The sequence below is a fragment of the Myodes glareolus genome, chromosome 10 (genome assembly GCF_982192425.1).
Source record: "Myodes glareolus chromosome 10, mMyoGla1.1, whole genome shotgun sequence".
NCBI lineage: Eukaryota > Metazoa > Chordata > Mammalia > Rodentia > Cricetidae > Myodes > Myodes glareolus.
This window is the reverse complement of record NC_142035.1, coordinates 10358322-10380096: the sequence shown is the minus strand read 5'-3', so window position 1 is coordinate 10380096 and position 21775 is coordinate 10358322. Positions and strand designations below refer to the sequence as shown.

Here is a 21775-nt window from a genome sequence, read left to right as displayed (position 1 = left end):
GGGGTTTGTGTGGCCCAGAGGCCACAGGCTGGACACATCTGCTCACCGCTGAGTCTTGCACGAGAAGGCATACACAAAAAGCAAATGGCCTCTCAGATTTTGGTTCCTCTGAACTGACAGGCATCAAACACTTAGCCTGGTACCAGTTCTTAATGAGGAGCACAGGGCGAACTGTCTCCTCTCTGCCTCAGCATCCTCCTCCGTCAAGCAGGACGTGCAGCACAGTCCTATGTACTGACCACCACGGATGAAGCAAGAGCACTGGTACGTGGCACGTGGCCTCACACAGAATGTGGCGTTTGTGATAGTGTTCTGGATGGTTAGGTGCACCCTAAGTCCCTCCAGTCTGCTCTGTGGGGAGAGGCTCAGTCCCAGATTTGTAATGGATGACAATGGACAGACACTATCAGCTGCCACAACCCTAGAAGAGGCTTCAGAGAGGCCACAGGTGCCACCATGCATCCCAGAATCCTCAGGGTGGCCACACAAGCAAGAATTCATCACTAGGCTCCATCCCTTGACAGAGCAGAGGCTGAGACACGGGCTCTGGGGAAAGCTGGAGGGCAGCGGATCCTCAAGTCTCCAAAGGAAAGGCAGGTGACAATGGTGAAGAGGGCACGGGGCAGGGCAGTCAATGCCGTGCGTATACACTTTACTACTCTGAAAGTAGAGGAGCTGAAGAGATGGCTCGGTGGGGAAAGGGAATGCCACAGCCATGAGGACCAGACCAGAAGTCAGATTCCCACTACATACTTATATTTTTTAAGGTTGGACATGATCGTGCACCTGCAGTCTCAGCACTGGGGAGGCAGAGACAGTCTGCAGCATGTTGGCCAGTCAATCGGATTGACATGAGTTCCAGAATCAGAGCGAGACTGTCTCAAAACATAAAGTAGAACCAAATGAAGAAGATGCCAAATGTCAGCCTCCAGTCTCCACAAGAATGCACGCACATGTACATACGTACACACAGAGAGAGAGAGAGAGAGAAAGAAAGAAAGAAAGAAAGAAAGAGAGGGAGAGAGAGGGAGAGAGAGAGAGAGAAGGAGAGAGAGAAAGAGAGAGAGAGAGAGAGAGAGAGAACATGAGCTAACTAAGGGTATGGTTCAACCACTGGCTCAATCTCTTCACCTTCATTTTGGGCACAGACAACTGCACGCTCTGCCCAGGAAGGACAGCCCTCGGGAAGAAAGAACATAAAAGCATTGGGGGTTTTCATCCCTTGCCCCTTCCTGAAACTGGTGCTTAATACCATGGCTGCAGGAAGGATTGCTCCCACACGGCTTCCTTTACCAGAGGGGCTCTGGCCAGCTCGGTCGTCGTATCCAATATAAACACTGCAGCCATTATCTCCTCTGTGAGTCACTTCCTCCCACCCAGGTCATCCCCAGTTTACTGTGTTCCCATGTTATGGCGACATGACACCATAAACATGCAGAGATGGGCTGGTCTAGTCGTGTTGTCTTGTGTCCTTATAGTCTGTGTCTGGCACCTGATTACAGGTCTCATTAATTCAACGACAACGGTGTGGTCCCTAGCAGTGATCCAATTCCACTACTCCACATGGGAAGCATGGAGCATAATAGGACATCTTATACAACATGGGATTCTCAGTTCCTTCAGAAAGATGTGCACAAATGCCTGGGGCCACAGGCGTCCCTGACCTCACCTGACCCCTTAGGAGGCAGGCCTCAGACAGAGAAGGAAAAGAGCTTGGGGATGAGGGAGGATGGGGAACAGACTGTGAGCACCCTGTACGTTCACTCACACCAGTCTAAAAGGTTGGATACAATCTACTGGGAGGGCAGACAGCAGCAACTAAACCCAGTCAGAGTGGCATGTGGTAACTCATGCCTGCAATTCTGGCACTTGGAGGTGGGGACTGATGCAGGATGGCTGCTGTGAGGGCCAGGGTTCCAGCTTGAGATCTTGTCTCAAATGCCCTCCCACCCCTGGGAAAGAAAGCAAGTCAAAGACTGAATGAAACCTGTCTACAGCAGGCAACAGGACAGTCATATGCACACAACAGGTCCGTCCCTCCAGCACAGGAGAAAATGGTTTCTCAGGCTCTATACAACACACAGACAAGGCCAGACTCCGCATCACAGAGGCATCCCAATGCCAGCAGCATCCCCCTTCTTATATTGTGACAGCTATAAAGGTCTCGCCTTTCAAAGGTCACAGTGAGAGTTGCTGAGCTGGAGAAGTGTGGGGAGGTTGGTACAAAGTAAAAAAACCATCTCAAAGCCTGGGACAAACCAAAGATAGAGGGACAGGCAGGCAGAGGTGAAAACATTAGCTCACTAATGGCATTTCCCAAATACCTAAGGCCGCCTTGAGAAGATGTATGCTACCAGCATTGTTATTAATAGCCAAAAATGAAAGATGGCCATTCAGAAGGAAGAGAAGTGGAGACCTGAAGGAGATGGCTCGCTGGGTAAAAGCACTTGGTAGCAAGTTCCAGGAGCTTGATCCCTGGAACCCACATGGTAGACAGAGAGAGCTAGCTCCCACAAATTGTCCTCTGATCTTCAGAGGTGCACTGTGAAGTTTTAGAAGACTCAATATTCACAGTTAAGAATAGAACACACCGGCTGGAGAGATGGCTCAATGGCTAAGAGCACTGGCAGCTCTTCCAGAGGACTCAGGTTCAGTTCCCAGGACCCACACTGTAGTTCACAAGGGTCTGTAACTCCAGTTCCAGGGCATCCAATGCCACTTTATTGGCTCCAAAGGCATCAGGCGTGTGGTGTATATTACATACATACAAGCAAAACACTCATACACATAAAATAAATCTTTTAAAAAGTTCAAAAGATCTAGAAAACATGTGCATGCATATATGTAATTTTTTAAAAAATCAAAAGAAGTGAATGAAACGGAGTATCTTCCCAAACCCCACATACACATGAAAATCAGCAAAAACCATGTGTTGATAGTATAAGGAAACTTTCACTGTGCATATACACATAGGCAGGCAGGCAGGTGCACGCACTCACACATGCACACATGTGCATGCACACACATGCACACACTCGCATGCTTCAGTAAGGGCAGGGAAGCGAGCTTGAGATGAAGTTAGAGGCTAAGTTTATAAAATGTATATGGATATTTACAATAATATGCTTAGGAAAAAAAAAGACTGAAATGAAGGTCCTTGATGTGGCAAAAGGCTGGCTCCCAACTCATGGCAATCCTCCTGCCCAAGTCTCTGAAGTGCTAGATTACTGGCCTAAGCCACCATGCCAGGCTTGATTTCCCTTTTTATTAACTGTGAAGGCTGAATCTTAAAAGCTGAGTGTTAATTAAAATAATAATAATGAACTAGGCAGGGTGGGGGCGCACTCTCCTAGGTGAAAGCAGACACGCTGGGCCAACAGCACGCTGTGCTCCAGCCACCTTGCGTGGGAAGACACAGAGCCACTTCTCACAAAATATGACGAATGTCTGGGAATGAGATCCCCTCACAGCTAAAGGAAGGGCGGTGTGTGCGGTTCCGCTCATTCTCAAAGCCGGGCGCTGGGGACGATCTGATGAGTCAACTCTCAGATGACCTCAGCAGAGCCCATGGCCCTAGAACTTGAAAAATAAAGGCTGGAAGCAAGTGAGAGTAACTCTGTTGATGGTGCTGACTAACTCCAGGAAACGCCCACCCAAGGGAGTTCTGATAGCCTTGAACTCAGATGTGCCCTGATTGGCTAAAGTCAAGGGTCAGGCCAGGTGCAACCCGTAGGAAAAGCCGCAGCAGCTGCATGGGAGGGAGAGGTTCCCTTCCCATCTGGCATTTGCCAAGGACAAATGTCCCACAGGGAGGGTCACAAAGTCCCAGCCAGCATCTGGGATCTGAGCTGACTCAGATGGGGATGTTTCAGGAGCTCCCCCCAGCCTGTCACTGGGTCTCCAGAGCAGCAGTGCATGGAGCCACTGCCACAGTCCCTGGATGGAGGCGGCCTTATCTCCACCCCTGGGGATGTGCTGGACCCAACAACTGACTCCTAACAACAGAACAAGGCTGGCTCCCGAAGTGGGCTTCCAGCTTGCACACTCCCACCAGGGTGAAGCCAGACACGAGGGAGAGACCCACAGCGCAGTAGCTGAAGGTGGCCTCCGTCGAGATGTCCTGCAGCCACTGAAGCTGTAGTAAGTGAACTTTGTCCCAGGAGATCTCGAGGAGACAGTGACCTGGACAAGTCCTGAAGCCAGCCTTTGAGACATTGAGTCAGATACCCAAGCTGCACAAGACTCCTGGTCCATAGGAAGTGTTAGGGAACACACGCAGCATGATTTCTAACCACCATGTGGCATAGCCCCCAGAAATGAATAATTAATACACCACCCCAACACAGACCCAGGGCCATGGGCTTTTCCACACCCTCCCTGTCCCATCTAAGCCCTAGCCTGGGAATGAATCTCAGACCCATCACCTCCCGGTGTGGACTCAGGTGCATACCTTCAGTCTTTCTATGCCTCAGTTTCCTTCTCTGTCAAAAGCAAATCACACAGCTAACCTGTGAGCTTCTGCTGAACAGGGTCTTGTCAGCTCAAGCCAGCCACTGAGAAGAGACACAGCACTGGCCCCGCCTAGCTGGCATCCGCACCCATCACTGCTGGCGCTCTCACCATGGTTACCTCATCTTACGGACCACTCTCCCTACTCATGACTGCACTTCACTGCCAATCATCCCTTCCTCCACTGACCGCATCACTCCTGCAGGATGCTGACAGCCCCTCAACACTGACTGTGGTCTGGCTTCACGCCCCAGCGATGCATCTGCCTCTGTCTCCCTAGCACGGGAATTGCAAGCACACACCACCACACCCAGCCTTTTCACCTGGGTTCTGGGGTTCAAACTCAGGTCTCTGTGCTTGCCCAACAAACACTTTATCTACCAGTCCCTAGCCAGTCCCTAGCCCCCAGCTTCAGAAGTCTTTGGACATCAACAAAACACCATGAGCAGAAAATTCTACACCTGCTAGACAGTGGCGGCACACGCCTTAGATACCAGCACTCGGGAGTCAGAGGCAGGAGGTTCTCCGAGCCTGAGGCCAGCCTGGTCTACATAATGAGTTTTAGGACAGTCTGGGCTACAGAGAAATTCTGTTTTGAAACAAAACAAAACAAACAAAAAGAAAGAAAGAAAAAGAAAAATTCCACATCTGACTCAGGTTATAGTCAAAATAAAATCATACTAAAAACAGTGTTTAAGATTGCCTTCAGGCCACTGTGTAAGAATTTCATGTCAGGATCTGGGGATAATCCAAATACCTAATGTAAATGTTCCTTGCTGGTCACAAGCATTCTACAGAAAAGATATTCAACCCCCACAGACACACAATGAAGCACTACACAGCCACAAAAATGAAGGGAAAGACTGGTATATACAATAACAGAAATGCACCTTGAAACGTGTTAGCAAGAAGAAGAAATTGAAAGGTCACATTTTACATTCCATTCACAGGAAGTGTAAACAGGTAAATCTGCAGGGGCAGGAAGCAGACTGATGGGAGCAAGGATCTGGGGAGGTAAGGTGGCTTAATAACTGCATGGGTTTCTTTTTTTGAAGATTTGTTTATTTTTATTTTATGTATTTTATGTATGTGGGTGCTGTGCCTGCAGGGATGTCTGTGCACCACATCCGTGCAATGTCCTCAGAGGCCAGAAGAGGGCACTAGATCCCATGGAGCTGGAGTTACAAATGACTGACCATGCAGGTGCTGAGGGCTGAATGAACCTGGGTTGTCTGAAGAGCAGCCAGAGCTCTTAGCCACTGAGCATCTCTCCAGTCTGTTTTCTACCACATTTTCACTTATTCTGTGTGTGCGCATGAACGTACATGTCACAGCACAGGTGTGGAGCTCAGAGTCCTATCTCTCCTTCCCCAGCGTGGGTCCTATGGTCAGACTCAGGTCCTTGGGCTCAGTGGCAAGCGTTTCACCAGCCCTGAAGAGCTGTCTCTGGCTGTGACAGAGTCTACACAGCAGTGGAAGCGAGCAAACGAGGCTGCACCAGCCCAGGTCGTCACTTCCTCTATGCTACAACCAGACCTGAAAAGAAGCACCTTCAGGCAGGGAGGGGAGAGGCGGGAGGGGAAGCATCTTCTGGCCCAGCATAGGGGATAAGGCATGGTGACAGGAAAGGGAGGCAATTGGTCACATTGCCTCCACACTCAGGAACCTGAGTGAAGAGGAAGTAGGCTGGGCTAGGACTCTCAAACCTGCCCCCAGGGACCCACATCCCCCAGTGAGGATCCACCTCCTGAAGGTCCCAGAAGCATCTAAAATTCCACCATCAGTGGGAGCCAAGTGTCCAGACTCACAGCAACTTTTAAATGGTTCCCTTTTCTAATGGCTATTTTATGTTTTGTGAATGTTTTTATGGTGCTTTTGTTCTTTGGAGACTGGGCTCACTCTGTAGCACAGGCTAGACTGGAATTGACAGGGACCTCCCTGTTTACTCCCAGCTCTGAGACATCAAGTGGGAGCCACCACACCTGACTGCTATGTGGGTCTGAGCTACGAAGTACAGGTGGCAGGCTGGAGGAATGGCTTGGCAGTTGCAAACACTTCCCGCTCTTCCCAGATCCCAGCACCCATGCCAGGCAGCTTATAACCACCTGTAACCCCAGCCCCAGCGGATCTGACACCTTCTAGCCTCCATGGGCACCTGCACACATGGGCATACACCCACACAGACATGCACACATACTTACAAACAATAATGTTTCTAAAGAATAGGAGGAACTGGGCGTGTGACTTGCTTAGTATGTGCAAGACTTGGGTTCAACTCCCATACAAGAGAGAGAGAGAGAGAAAGAGAGAGAGAGAGAGAAATATGAAAAGTGAGAGAACCAACAATATGGCTCAGCAGGTTAAGGTGTTTGCTGCTAAGTCTGATTGGGTGATTTTGAGTCCTGGAATCTACATGGTAGGAGAGAACGGACTCTTCAAGTTGTCCTCTGACATATTCTCTCTCTCTCTCTCTCTCTCTCTCTCTCTCTCTCACACACACACACACACACACACACACAAAGAGTATATTACTCCCTGGCTCCTGCTGATATATGCTAAATAAACAAAAATGTAATTTTTTAAGAGACTGAGAATGAGAAATGATCTACTGAGAGCTGCCTGACATATATTCACTGCTTGAAAGCCAAGCTCACCAGGCTGACCCGGGTGTGTCCACTGGTGGAACCCATTTCCCTCCTACTCGGAATCACACTCCCTCACTAGTCTGAGTGACAGTAATGAGGCCCCAGCAAGGTGTAAGGATCCCTGATGCATACTCTTCAGGGCAGGGGAGGATACTGGGGGGGGTGGGCAGGAGAGGATGCTGAGGGGCAGGAAGAGGACAATGAGGGGCAGGAGGAGGACGCCGAGGGGCAGGAGGAGGACGCTGAGGGGCAGGAGGAGGACGCTGAGGGGCGGGGGGAAGACAGAGGGGCAGGGGAGGACTCCACTCACCCTCACGATGATGCCCATCCGTTTGCTCTCATAGGTGAAGGGGAAGACCTGCAGGATGGTGAGATTCAAGATCTGGTCGCCAGGGGTCCTCAGCTGCATGGAGGACTGGTCTCGGCCCACCAGGGTCAATCCCACGCTTTCTGTCCACTGGACCAGGGCCACCTGGAGGAAATGGAGTGTGGGACATCAGACACCCTGCACATGAACGCTGAGAAAGAGGAGATGGAGGCAGAAGGGGCTGTCTGGCAGGCCCGAAAGCAGCCTCACACCACGGGCGTATGGCAGAGACCCTGAAACCACAGATCCCTCTGAAAGACTGTGCACCAAGTCTTCATCCCTGGCTCTCCCTTACCTTAGCTGGGCACACTCTCCTTTAGATATAGTCTAGTCTTTAGTGGGTGATTCTGTAAACTGCTCCCCCATTAGAGGGGAGGGAAGGGCTTGCAGCAGCCTGTGGGGCATTTGTGGCTACCGCAGCTGGGAAGGCGCTGCTGACAGCTGATGGTGATTACACTGCACAGCCAGGAACTCAGACTCCCAGGAGGTCGTGGGACTGCCCACCAGCGATGGAGCTGAGAAGTGGCCAGGGCCAGGCCAGGAGGCAACCCTCATCTGCCTAGGTCAAAGGCCCAGGACACTCTATTCCTGGAGGGCCACTGAGGTCTCCCCAGCCTTAGGCAGGCTGGATCCACTTTAGCGACCCAAGGGAGAATGCCAATCCCAGGCCAGTCAGAAGCCAGGCCTTCCTGAATAACATAAGCCTGTGTCGCTGGGACCTACTGTTACCATTACAAAGTTGACAGAACAAGAGGCCCGAGTCCCTGTCCCTGGGGCCTGGGAAAAAGTCCCTTTCCATGGGTATGGATGGTGGGCACAGCTGGGTAAGTGTTCACACTGAGGTTCTCCCAAAGGACCCACAACCTTTTAAGGCTGTGGTCAGGGACTGAGCTCCACTGACACTGAGGACTTATAAGATGGGGAAGGAGCCAGCAACCAAGGAAGTACAGTCTGACAACTATTGACTGTCAACATCTGGAATTGACTAAAACCCAGGGGGCTTGGCATACCTGTGAGGAATTTGTTTGTTGTTTGTTTTGGTCTTTGAGGCAGGGATTCTCTGTGTAGCCCTGACTAGCCAAAAGCTCACAGAGATTGGTCTGCCTCTGCCTCCTGAGCGCTGGGATCAAAGGCGTGCACCCCCACTGCCAGCTGAGGAAATCTTTTTTTGTAATTAAATCATTTGAAATTAGAAGACTCACTTCTAATCTGGGTCTTTCGAGGTGGGACGATCCACCTTTAACCTGGGTCACACCTTCCTCTGGCAGCCTGGATAAAGGATGTGGAAGAAGGAAGCTTGTTCTCATCTGCTTGCTCTCACTGGCATTAGCACCCACCTCTTCAGGATTCCAGAACCTACTGAAGAGCAGCTAGACATGTAGCCTCATAGACTGAGAAATTACTGGGCTCTCGAACCTTCTGTTGGTAGACAGCCATTGTTGGACTAGCTGGACCATGGCCTGTAAGATCTTCTAATAAACCCCCTTTACATATATAAACCCATTCTGTCAGTTCAGTTCCTCTGGAGAACTCTGATCAATATGTGCACCTGGGCCTGTGTGCTTGAGGAACAGGCCAGGCCACACTCGGGAGCAATGCCCCCATGTTAATAAAGAAAGCACGGGCTCTGCAGGATATTTGACATTTCATCCCACAGGCTCCTTGGTGGTCTTCAGTAAGACAAACCCCTGGGGGCTCATAGAGGAGCTGGCCCAAAGCTGCCTTTCTGGGTTATAAATCTACCACAGGCCTGAGGGATCCCTTCCCCTCTCAGGAAACACAACCAACCACAGTCATGTGGTGGCTGCAGGTTCCAATGTCAGCAGGGGCTGAGCAGGCAGGAATAAAGCATGCATGCCTGGTCCAGGGGTAAACTGAGGCAGCTGCCAGTGGACAGCTGAAGCAACTTAGCCAGCTGCAGCTAAGTTTTTCTACATCTGAAATATATCTTCATCTTTTTCAATAGAAGCTTATCTTCATGAAAAATAGAGAGGTTTTAAAGTGCTGCTTCAAAGTAAAATTTAGAGACAGCATGCAATAACAAAACAGCCTGCTACCTTCAGGGTCAGTGGCTGGAACAAAGAGGATCCAGGTTTCAGGGACTCAACACTCAACCTCCAGACCTTACCTCAAGCTTCAAGTACCAAGTCATTTAGAAAAGGCATGCCTAACCGGGCAGTGGCAGTGGCACAGGCCTTTAATCTCAGCACTTTGGAGGCAGAGACAGGGAGATCTCTGTGAGTTCAAGGTCAGTCTTGTCTACAGAGCTAGCTCCAGAACAGCCAAGAAACCCTGTTCCAGAAAACCAAACCAGAAAGAAAGAAAAAAAAAGACAAAGAAATGACATGCCTGAGTCTATAAGGCCGTCATAACCAGCTGATACGGAATGTTTCCCCTGAATCCCTTGACTTTTGGCCTCACCCTGTGGGTAAGCACACACCCTAGAAAGCCTTTCTGATACAACACTCTATCCCCAGTTCGGCTGTGACACGCCTGAGTGCTGTCACTGTCCCCAGGGCCTGCAGCTTGGGCTCAGGGAACAAGAAAGCATTTAGGGTGTGAGTGACCGGAAAAGACTTCTCAGAGCCAGGGCAGGCCTGCCAGACAGCTGCCTCTTCTCTACTCAGGGGAAAAGTCACCCGAAGCTTCTCACGTTTTCACACAGAAACAAGCTGAGAGTGCAAAGCAAGACAAATGAGACCCTGCACAGCCAGCCACACAGTCACGGATGCGCAGAGCCGCATGAGGCATCGTCATGACGGTCCTGAGTGGGAGACCTCACCAATGAGAAGCTCGAAAAAGAGAAATAATCAAAGCTGTGTCTACACCACAGTGTGCAGCCTTAGTATACTCTGCTCATGGATGGTTACCAGCAGGGGGACGAGTGACGGAGGACATGCCTTGCTGACAGAGTGCTTGCCCAGCATGCCTGAAGTCCTGAGTTCCGTCCCCAGCACCAGGTTAACCAGGCATGGTGGTAATATATATCTATAACCCTAGCACTTGGGAAGTGGAGGCACAAGGATTCAAAGTTTAGGGTCATCCTTTGCTACATGGAAAGTTTGTGGCCAGCCTAGGCTACATGAAATCCTGCCTCAAAAAAGAAGGATGGGGCTGGGGATATGATTCAATGGAAGAACTCCTGCCTTGGATTCAGGAGCCCTTAGTTCGACCACCAGGAACCCCTGAGGGGTAGGGGTGAAATCAGTAATTCCTCGGGCATGTTAGATGGCTGAGCAGTTAAGGCACCTGCCACAAAGGCCTGCTGACCCGAGTTCAATCTCTGGAGAGAGAACTGACGCCCATAACTTGAACCCTGACCTCCACGTGTCCACCACAGTATGTTCGTAAACCATACAGACATAAATAAGTGTAATTTAAAAAAAAAAAAAAACTTAGGTGGGTGGTGGTGATGTATGCCTTTAGTCCCAGCACTGGAGATGCAGGAGAGGCAGAAGCAGGTGGATCTCCTGGTCTGAGGTCAGCCTGGTCTACAGAGTGAGTTCCAGGACAATTGGTCTACACAGATAAACCCTGTCTCAAAACACAAAGAAGAGAAGAAGAGGAGGAGGAGGAAGAGGAAGAGGAGAGGAGAGGAAAGGGAAAAAGAAAGGAAAGGAAAAGAAAAGAAAAGAGAAAAGAAAAAAGAAAAGAAAAGAGAAAAGAAAAGAGGGGCTGGAGAGACAGCTCAGAGATTAAGAGCACTGACTGCTCTTCCAGAGGTTCTGAGTTCAATTCCCAGCAACCACATGGTGGCTCACAACCATCTGTAATGAGATCTGGTGCCCTCTTCTGGCCAGCAAGCATAAAGACAGACAGAACACTGTATACATAATAAATAAATAAATCTTAAAAAATCATGGAAGGAAGGAAGGAAGGAAGGAAGGAAGGAAGGAAGGAAGGAAGGAAGGAAGGAAGGAAGGAAGAAGTTGGTAGGGACTGGAGAGATGGCTCAGTGGTTAAGAGCACTGGCTGCTCTTCCAGAGGTTCAGTTCCCAGCACCAATATGGCCACTCACAACCATTTGTTGCAAGGGATCTGACACCCTCTCCTGCCTACTACAGGGAAAGCATCCAAATAAAATTAAAATAACAAAGAAGTGGGTAATACAAGATACTGCCATTGGAGGAAGGAGGATTACACTCATGATAAACTCAGGAGGATTGTCTCTCAATCAAAATGTTCAAAAACACAGTATTTTGGATTTCAGGTTTGGGGATACTGGTATATATACAACGAGATACCCTGGGAACAGGAGGCACGTGTCAACAAGACAGTCCTTCAAGTTTCACACACACTTTATACATGTGACCCAAAGGTCACATCACATGGCGTTTTGAGAGCCTCCAATCTGGTGCTGACCTCCCACGGGGTCACATATGGAAATCTTCATCAGTGCTCAGAAAAGGAGCCTGGGGAAATGGTTCAGAGAGGAACAATGCCTGTAGCACAGGCTAGCTAGCCACAGGCGTGCTAGGTAGCCAAGGATGACCTTGAACTTCTGCTCCTTCTGCCTGTGTCTCCCAAGTGATCACAGGCAAGTGCCACCACACTGTTTCCAAGGAGCTGGAGATGGAACCCAGGGCACGTGAGGAAAGCAGCCTGCCAATTTAGCTGCATGGAAAAGTCAGAACGGCAGGGTGGACCCCAGATGCTAGGACAACAGCACTCCTTGACTTCTGACAGCAAAATGAAACGATACTTTAAAAGTTGTGAAATGGCTTAATGTGGTGGTGCACACCTTTGATCACAGCACTAGGGTGCAGAGGCAGGAGGATCTCTGTGAGTTCGAGGCCACCCTGATTTACAGAATGAGTTCAAGGTTAGCCAGGGCTACACTGGTGAGACCCTTTCTCAAAAAAGAAAGTTTTGCCATTGTTATGCCCCTCCCCACACCCCCAGGGCTGCCACGTGCACCAAAAAGAGAAAAAGCCACTGAGCTGGAAGCTGAGCATAAATGGAGCAGATATTTATTTTCCTAGTTCTGGTTTTACAGTAGAGGGCAGGAGGGCCCAGACCCTGAGGCTATAAATCTATAGCAGAACGCAGACGTCCAGGGCTGACCATGCACTGGCAACAAATTTCAGAAATCCTGCTTCTTTGACAAGAAGAAGTGGCGGTCACTCCAGTCGCCCAGGGACTGCAGCCTACTGCCAGTGCTCCCCAGTGCACCTCAGTGCTCCAGCAAGCTAACCTTGGGCTTCTACAGGCTTGGTTGACGGTGAATTTCAAAGGGACCCAGCCAAGTTCAAATGGAATCCCCCAAGGAATCAAAACAGTAGGGCTTTCTCAAAGATCTCGCTTGTGCAGCAAGCCTGCTTCCTGTGTGGCATGTTTACATAAACACGCTGGTATTTTGTGTAGAAGTCAGATGTACACAGTATTATCAGTGGCTACAGCCTTTGTGAGTTACAGATCATTTTTCTCTTCTTACCTAAGTATACTAAAGACATGAACTGCACTGAAGAGCTAATAAAGTTGTTCTTTAAGAACGGGCAGGGCAGTGAGAAGGCACAGCGGGCAAAGCCTTGCTGTGTAAACCTGGCGATTCGAGTCCAATCCTACAACACTGTAGGAGAGAAAACAGCTCCCAGAGGTTATGTTCTGGACTTACACGTGCACCACAGCTCATCCCATACAGATACACAAATAATAAAAAGGTTTTAATTAAGTAAATAGAAGGCTGGGAAGATAGTTCAGCAGAAAAAGGAAGAAATTAACTCTTGGAAGTTGTCCTCTGATCTCCACATATGCACCATGGCACATATGAACACACACATGTAAGTATGTAGCTGGAAACTCTGCTCTGTCTTGCCCAGTCCTACTGGACTGGTTTCTATCCCGCCTGCTGGTCCATGCAACCACTTATGAAATAACTATTTGGAGGCTTAATATTAATTATAATTATTTGGCTAATGGCTCAGGTTTCTTACTGGCTAGCTCTACATACAAATTAAGCCATTTCTAATAACCTGTGTATCACCACGTGCCCTGGGGTTTACTGGTGATCCTCTGGCATCTTACTCCTCTCTCTAGTGGCTGCTGGTGTCTCTCTGCCTCCCACCTTCTTTCTCTCTCTCTGTTTGGATTTCCTGCCTAGTTATATTCTGTCCTGCCATAGGCCAAAGCAGCTTCTTTATTAACCAATGGTAATAAAACATATTCACAGCATACATATGGGCCATCCCACATCATAAGCAAATGCAATAAACAAAATTTTAAGTATCAGATCCTTCTGAACTGTTGAAGACTCCAGAGACAAGAAAAAAAACATCCTTTTTTTTTGTTTTTAATCACAAATCAGAAACTTAAACAAGACAAAGCAAATCTCATTTAGAAGAACAGACAATGAAATACAGCATCTCCTCTATGTGGGGAAGCCTTCAAACCACAGCATCTGTGAAAGATCAAACCACAGAACATACACACACACACACACATCCCTCAACAGCCCCAAAACAGACACAATGAGGCTCAGCAGAGAGAGGATGCTTCTTCACAGCTGGCCAGGCACAGCCCACAGCCAGCGTGCAGACACTGTGCCGAGCATCAGTATCTCAAACTCTGACGTCATCACATGTCTACACATGTTCCTGGTCCCCAGTCACTAACTTGCAAAAAAAATACCATTCTTTCTCACAGCCCAAACCCCGAAGGGTCCCAATTCCATTCCTAAAAGAAAACAAGACGCAATGGCTAAGCCTGATGGAGCAAAGAAGAAATCATGTACACTTACGACAGCTGAGCAGAGAACCCAGCCCCGCCTCCCTGTCTGCCCTCCACTTACACAGGACCCCCAGTTCACAAGTTAAGAGTTGCCACATTTCACTTGTAAGACACCTGGCTTGAATATCAGTGGCCATGTTGACCAAGGATTTTGGGTTGAGCTACCCCACAGCACCACACCATTAACAAGAAAGTCTCCCCCAGGGACAAATTTTTCTCAAAAAAGGAAGAGACAGGTCTGGAATGAGATCTCCTGGTATCCCTGTGCCTGTGAGCTCAGAAAAGGCTACATGGCGCCACATCACAGCCACCATGAGCCACAGAGCCCTGGTATTTTGAGGGCCTAGCCCGGTCTACGCGAGACACTGTCCCCCCCCCCAAAAAAAACGAACAAACAAAAAAAACCCACAAACAAACAAAAATAAAACAAAAACTTTCTATAATCAGATGCCAAGTTTTGTGGGCAGGACGGAGGGAATAAAAAAGGCAAGGTCTAGACCATGAGCAGTCAGGGCCACACAGCTGTGTCCGACCCTTGCTGACCTGCAGGAATGGCAGTATGGCTGGGCCCTCCCCAAGGTTACCTCATCTGGGCTGGATGCCTGGTACACACGACACGAGTCCTCAAACTGCTTCTCAGCCTCGGCCTGGTCTGTCACGCCGTTGGACTCGTACACAGGTGTCACGTTGTGGCACAGCGCAATGGCCTTCACAGCCTCATGTACACGGCTGCTCATGGTCCTTCGTACCTTGGTGGTGACCGTGGGGCCCTTCTGAGCTGGTGGCTCCTGGGATTGCTAAAGGAAAGGAAAATACAAAGAAGTTGAGCAGAAAGACCAGGGGTCTGGACATTATGTCACGGTAATGGCGGTTAGTGTTTTCCTCCTATAGTTCGGCACACAGGACTCCTTGGCTTATCCATGCTCGAGGGCCTGGGTTCAGTTACCAGATAAAACACCAGAGAGCAAACAAGTAAGGTGGAAGGTGATTGTGGGAGACACGAACATAAACACAGACATCCCATGGGTCCCCGGCTCAGCAGTCAGGTAAAATCCAAGTCCTCTTCCTCAGTGCAAGGCCCATCGGGTTGACCACTGCCAAGCTCCACGAGCTCCCACATCATCTTCCTCCCACTCACACTGCCTGGGATCCTGGTCCTTCTGGATTTCTGTAAGAATGGTTGGCTCAGTCTCACCACACAGACTTCTACTTGGAGGTGAACTCAGAGAGACCCCTGAAATCCTTAATCCTCTCAGCCCACTCACTCCCTCATGACAACTCAGGCTCGCCCCTCCACTACGTCTTGATGTCTTCATTACCTAAGCCTGGCTTGTTCACATGGTGATTTCCCGCCCCTGGCCTCCAAGAGCACAGGCTGACAGTGGGCGCTACTCATCACTGTGTGCCTAGCGGTCAGCAGTGCCTGGCAGGAGAGATGCTGCTGAACAAACGGGAAAACCGAGTACCATTCTGCTTGGAGGAATGGCACGGTTCACAGAGCAATCGCCCAGCAAGCTCCTGACAGCCATAAAATACGGCATGACACACCTGTCACCCATCACTGGAGGAGAGGTAGGAGGACCAGAAATACAAGGAGGTTAGCCTGGGCTACGTGAGACCCACTACCAGTTGGTAAATAAGCAAACAATTCCTGAGGAAGGGGTAGGGGGAGTTCTCAACATATTTTTCCTCCATTTCTTTTTTCAGAAATATTTGTTTTATGTATATGAGCGACCTGTCTTCAGGCAGGCCAGAAAAGGGCATCAGATCCCATTACAGATGGTGGTGAGCCATGTGGGTGCTGGGAATTGAACTCAGGACCTCTGGAAGAGCAGTTACTAATCTTCACTACTGAGCCATCTCTCCAGCCCTTTCCTCCATTTCTAAGAAAAATAAATATTAAGGCCTGGACAGACAGCTCTGTGGGTCAAGGCACTTGACATTAAGTCTGACAAACCAGGCTTGACCCCCAGGACCCACAGACAGCACAAAAAGACCCCTCAAAGTTGTCCTCTGACCTCCACATGTGTGCCCCCGCACACACACATACACACACAAATAGGTATGTGTAAAACAAATAGATATGAAATCACTGGGCTGGGCGGTCAGAGTCACTGTTTTGAACAAAGAGTTGCCTGCCAGAGTTGCACAGGAAGCCAGAAGTGTTTATGGGGTCCTAGATCCCACTGAAAGTGTGTAGAGAAAAGCCATGTGAGACTTTGCCACGCGTGATGCTTAACACCTAAGACACGTGGTTGGCCCAAACAGAGAACAGATGGCCTGAGAAACAAGAAAATGACATTCATTAAATTTTTAATACTATTTTTAGTAGTGGCATTAGGCTCCTTGGGTAATTAGACAATTACTAAATTATTCTAGTCACTGTGGGGACACACAGGGCTCGGACTTCCTGCTCTGTTAACCTCTGGTGTCAAGAGTACACAAGTTGCACTTCCAGGTCAAAGGGCACAACATGGTAACAATAATTAGAGTGAGGGATCAGAACTCCGACTTCAACGGCTCATTAGTCAAATGCTTTTAATTATGAAGATTTTTAACTTTAAAATTATACAGGGGACTGAAGGCTTAAAAGAAGTCCCCTCTGCTGGAGAGATGACAGTTTCTAGTGGCCTGTAATTTACGTTCTATTAAATGTATGTGACAGCGTCGCCAGGACATGTTTTCATTTTGCCCACACGGCTCTGCACCTGGACTGAATCATTATTTAAGATCGGGGTCAATGGTGAAGCTTCTCACAAGGCAACTGCTGGGACTGCAGGGCGGAGTAACCACAGGCTGGGGAGAGCCACTGAGCAGAGCACCTCCAGGGACAACTTCTGGAGGGGGAACTTCCCAGATATCGGGGTTCCAGGCTGGCTCAGTCAGTAAAGGAAGATGGAGAGCAAACCGGGCTCCATGCACACAGGGGCCAGCGCTGCTGCTGCTGCAGTTTGGGATGGGCCAACCCACAGCTGTGGGGGCTTGCGCTCTGGAAGAAACACATTCCGAGCCAGGCCAACGGAGCCAGGCCAGTGGGAGTCCCACAAAGGGACTCTCCATCCAGGGAAGCCACTTCTCAGGCAATCAGAAGGTGGGGTGACGGCAGGTCAGGGTCATCAGTGGCTGGCTTCATGTGTCACCGCCATTTCCTACATCGGTGTCTTCCCCACTTCCCTGATGAGATGGATTTCCTCTCAGGGTGGAGAGGAAATGACCATGAATGCTGAGACTATCTCAGTTGTTAATCAATGACTCCTCTAGAGAGTAGGGCTGAGCTGGGAAAGCATCCACCCAGCTCACATGAAGTCCTGGGATCAATCCCAGTACCACAAAGACGGTGTGCACACATCTGTCGTCCCAGCACTCAGGAGGTGGAGACAAGAGGATCAGAAGTTCAAGGTTATTCTCAGCTAAAAGTTGGAGCCCAGTCTATACTATGTCAGACTTTTATTATTATTATTTTCATATCATATCAATGTAGTATGTGGTGGTCAGAGAATGGTTGTGGGAGGGAGGTGGTTCTCTCTTGGATCCCTGGGATGGTTTGGTGGCAAATGCCTTTATCAGCCTGAGCCATCATCAGCCTCCACATACATGAAACTGTATGTATGTGTGTGTGCACGCCTACCCCTACTGACCACTGTACCAGGCCTATGACAGCCACACAATCCCATATGGAAGAGTTTCACTCACCTGACACCATGTTCATCCGTATCAACCTCAGCCCCACAGACCCTTTAACCCTTGCACATTTCTTACTTAAAAAAAATACTAAGAAAAAAACAAAACCAGATGTGGCATCCACAGAGATGGGTGAGGTTTTTATTATCCTGGAGGAAACTCCTCCTATGGAGGGAGAAAGGCAAAACCACCAATGTTTGTACGTGTGTGCATGCCTTCATGTGTGCATGCATGCCTGCATGCCTGCATGCATGTGTGTATTTAAATATATCTACCTTAAAAGGTTAGATGGGCAGCAAGATGGCTCAGCGGAAAAGGTAGGGTTGCCAACCCTGACGACCTGACTTTAATCCCTAAAACTCACAAGGCAGACATGAGAACTAAACTGACTCCTGCATGTTACCTTTGACTTCCATGTACACACCCTCACACAAGAATATAAATGTGAAAAAAACTTCAAAGGGTTAAATGATTAATCCTCAAGCCCAGGGGATGTCCTCCTAGCCCCTGTCCTGGTAGGAGTTTTACCTCATGATGAACTGGTCATTTTCTTACCGTTTGTTTGGCCTTGTATTAATAATCTAGAGTTTCCCTTCCAGAATGTTTGAGACCACTGTTTGTGAGGCCAGTTTAGTTACAATCACACTCTTTACACCATCACCTGGGCGCTCGTAAACCTCCGTCTGCGCTTGGACACACGGAAGATAAACAGAGACAGGATCCCGGGTCCTTCTGCAGGACGTGTCAAGGACCGCACCTGACAAACACCCGTCTTGATATATTCCCCAGAGGTCCCGGGTCAAGCTCGCGAATCTTAGGGGAAGAGGTCAGTGTTGTGTGAATTTGGGAGGTGGAATGTCATGCAGACACAGACTGGCCTTCTTTCTCTCCCTGTGCCCCATGTGTCATCTTGTGAGCGCTGCCTTGGGGCCTACAGATTATACGCCAGGGCTCTCGAGAGCAAGGACAAGCCTCACCTCATCCAGCAGTGCTCACGGTGGCTTCTGTCCTGTGGGGTCACTGGGTTCACCCACTAAAACAGGAGTGGGGCAACAATCAGGGTTTCCAGCTTGACCCACATTATATGGTTTGGAGCTGCAAACCACCCTTGAAGATCAAGGAGGCCAAGGAGATGGTTCAGGGGGTGACCTGGTCCCCAGAACCCACATTAAAAATAAATACATACATACATACATACATACATAAAAGAATAGCATAAGGAGGTAGAGGCAGGAGGATCAAAGCAAGTTTGAGTCTTGCCTGGTCTACACAGTGATCTCCAGGTATCCAGGGATACAGTGAGACCCTTTCTCAACAAATAAAACAAAGCAGGGCAAGCCCCTCCTACTAGAGGAGCAAGAGACTGCACAGTCAGCCAGTTCTGGGGACCTGTTAGTTTACTGAGAGTCCCTCAACTGTACCTTCAGCATGTAGAAAGTATATCTCAGTAGGTATTTAAAAACACAGAGTGGCTGGGCATAGGGGCACACCTTTAAACCCAGCATTTGAGAGGTAGAGGCAGGAGGATCTCTGAGTTGGAGGCCAGACTGGTCTACATAGTTTGTTCCAGAACAGCCAGAGCTACACAGTGAGACCTTGTCTCAAATGAATGAATGAATGAATGAATGAGTGAGTGAGTGAGTGAAAGGCCAGAGAACACACACAATTTTTTAGTGTTCAGGATATCTGAGGCTGCAGCTAAGTTGGTCGAGGGCTTGCCTAGAATACACAAAGTCCTGAGGCCAACTCCCCAGCATAACCCAAACCAGACATGGCGGTACAGGCCTCTAATCCCAACATTTGGGAAGTACAGGCAGGGGATCAGGAATTCAAGGTCATCCATGGCTATGCAATGAATTTGTGGCCAGCCTGGGCTAAAAATAATTCAAATGTACAGCCACTGACTGATGAGTTAAAAGCGAGGCTTTACCTGGGTGTAAATACTGAAGATGTGGCTTTGTACTTCGTCCATGGAGTCGAGGCCATAGGCCACTGTGCCCAGGTGCAGCCGCTTGAACACCATCTCGTTCTGGGTCAGGGTCCCTGGAACACAAGAGCCACAAGCATTCCTTCTGCTCCCCGAGTCAGCGCCACCTGCTGGCCTCAGTGCCTCCCCAGTGGAGGAGACTGGAGAGGGACCCACTCTTCTGAACGAGCACCCCAAGACTGTGCCTATTCCCTGGGGCTGTCAATGAGGGTGCTTGAATGTCCCCAGAGTTAAGAGGGGGCCACATGGCACACACTGGGCCATCAGCCTGAACTGAGCAGGAACATAGACAGAGAGATGAGCAAAGACTCATGACTCCTACGCCAGAGCCCCACAGGGCCCATTGCAGGGGCTCGGGGCTGACACAGCTGGACTTTCCCATTTCTGTCCTTGCAGAATCCTGGCTTCTGTTGACTTGATGAGTGTTATGGGTCAGAAATAAAACGGCCCCAAAGGCTCAAGCTGGTGGCACGGTGGAGAGGTGACGGCTCATGAGGGCACTAACTTCATCAAGGATGAGCTCTGCTGAGTTACCACTGAGCTGAAGTGAGGGAGCGAGGAGGGGCCTCCTGGGACCCTGTGTCTGTCAGCTGGACACACTCTGTGACAGCCGGGGAACAATGCTGATGAGGAATCATCTCGACCAAATGGCCCATGGGTATGTCTGTAGGGACTGTATGGATTATTACATAATATAGGAGGGACAGCCCAACTGCGGGCAGTGCCATCCCCTAGGCTAGGAGTCCTGAACAGTGTCAGAGAGAAGGAAGCCAGCTGAGCAGTAAGCGGTCCTGCCTTGACTTCCCTGCCTGATGGAGTGTGACCTGGAACTGTACGCAGAATAAACCCTTTCTCCCCTAAGTCGTTCTTGCCAGAGGTCACAGAAACAGAAGTTATCTTCTCCCTAGACCCTTTCTCCCGCGTCCCGCCAGTCAGTGAAGAGCAACCGCATCACCCTGCCTCACCAAGAACCTAAAGCACTGGAGGCTGCTACCTTGGGATGAAACACCTGAGGCCAGGAGTCCAAATAAACCCTTCCTCCTTTAAGTCTGTTTTCGTGTTTATTGTCATAGCAACAAAAGCACCAACCACCACCATCCTTGTGCAGGCTTCCCACACTCTGTAGCCACCAAACAGACAGAAAGGTGTGCAGCCAGGTCTCCCACCTGCACCTACTCCCCGTCCTTGATACGACCCACCAGAGGTCAGCCCAGAGCCTGGCAGGGGTTAAAGCAGGAATCAGAGGTGATCATGGCCAGACTGCCTCGGTCAACCCTGCTGAGGCCAGCTCTGTGCCTCTGACAGACGCTTTGTCTCTCTGTTCCTGGTCCTGCCTGTAAAATCCTTCCTGCCTCACATGGCTGGTGCGGGAATAAACTGAGAAGCACACTTCCCATGACAGCAGCACCCTGCAGGTGTCTGCTGACAGCAGCACCCTCACCACACACTCCCTCTTCACCCAACAGCGAGGAAGAAAGCAGCTGCTGCCACCTCTCCCAGCTCCAGAGAGAGGACCGAGATCTGCTGGACCCCACCCAGCCTCTCTCTGCCCCTTGTAGAGGCACTCACCTGTCTTGTCCGTGAGCAAGTAAGAAATCCTGCCCAGCTGTTCAGGAATTGTGCTGGAGCGAACCACGGTCCCGGGGATTTTTGAATCCCTGCGAATCACCCAGCTGTACACGATCTTGCCCATGTCCAAGTTCACACGCAAGCTAGGCAGGAAGGAGAGGAAAGGGCCACCAAGACATGTATAAACCACACAGACTACACACGTGTGCTGTGCACATGAAGTCAGAACCCCACCCAGAAGCAGGAGACATCAGAGGCCACACAGCCATTCTGCATGGATTCAAGTCACTT

At 49.7% G+C, this 21775-nt stretch overlaps 1 protein-coding gene across 11 annotated transcripts in view; it reads right to left on the bottom strand.

Annotated features, from left to right (window-relative positions):
- Atp9a (ATPase phospholipid transporting 9A) overlaps positions 1 to 21775 on the bottom strand; it is a 99381-nt gene that overhangs the window by 20423 nt on the left and 57183 nt on the right. For all 11 annotated transcript variants that reach the window (XM_087910956.1, XM_085696976.2, XM_087910951.1 and 8 more), the window contains 4 exons: positions 21485 to 21627; positions 19859 to 19971; positions 14832 to 15044; positions 7465 to 7626 (listed from right to left, as the gene is read on the bottom strand). In XM_087910956.1, the coding sequence (XP_087767082.1) occupies positions 7465 to 7626; positions 14832 to 15044; positions 19859 to 19971; positions 21485 to 21627 (631 nt within the window). The remainder of the gene's footprint in view (positions 1 to 7464; positions 7627 to 14831; positions 15045 to 19858; positions 19972 to 21484; positions 21628 to 21775) is intronic.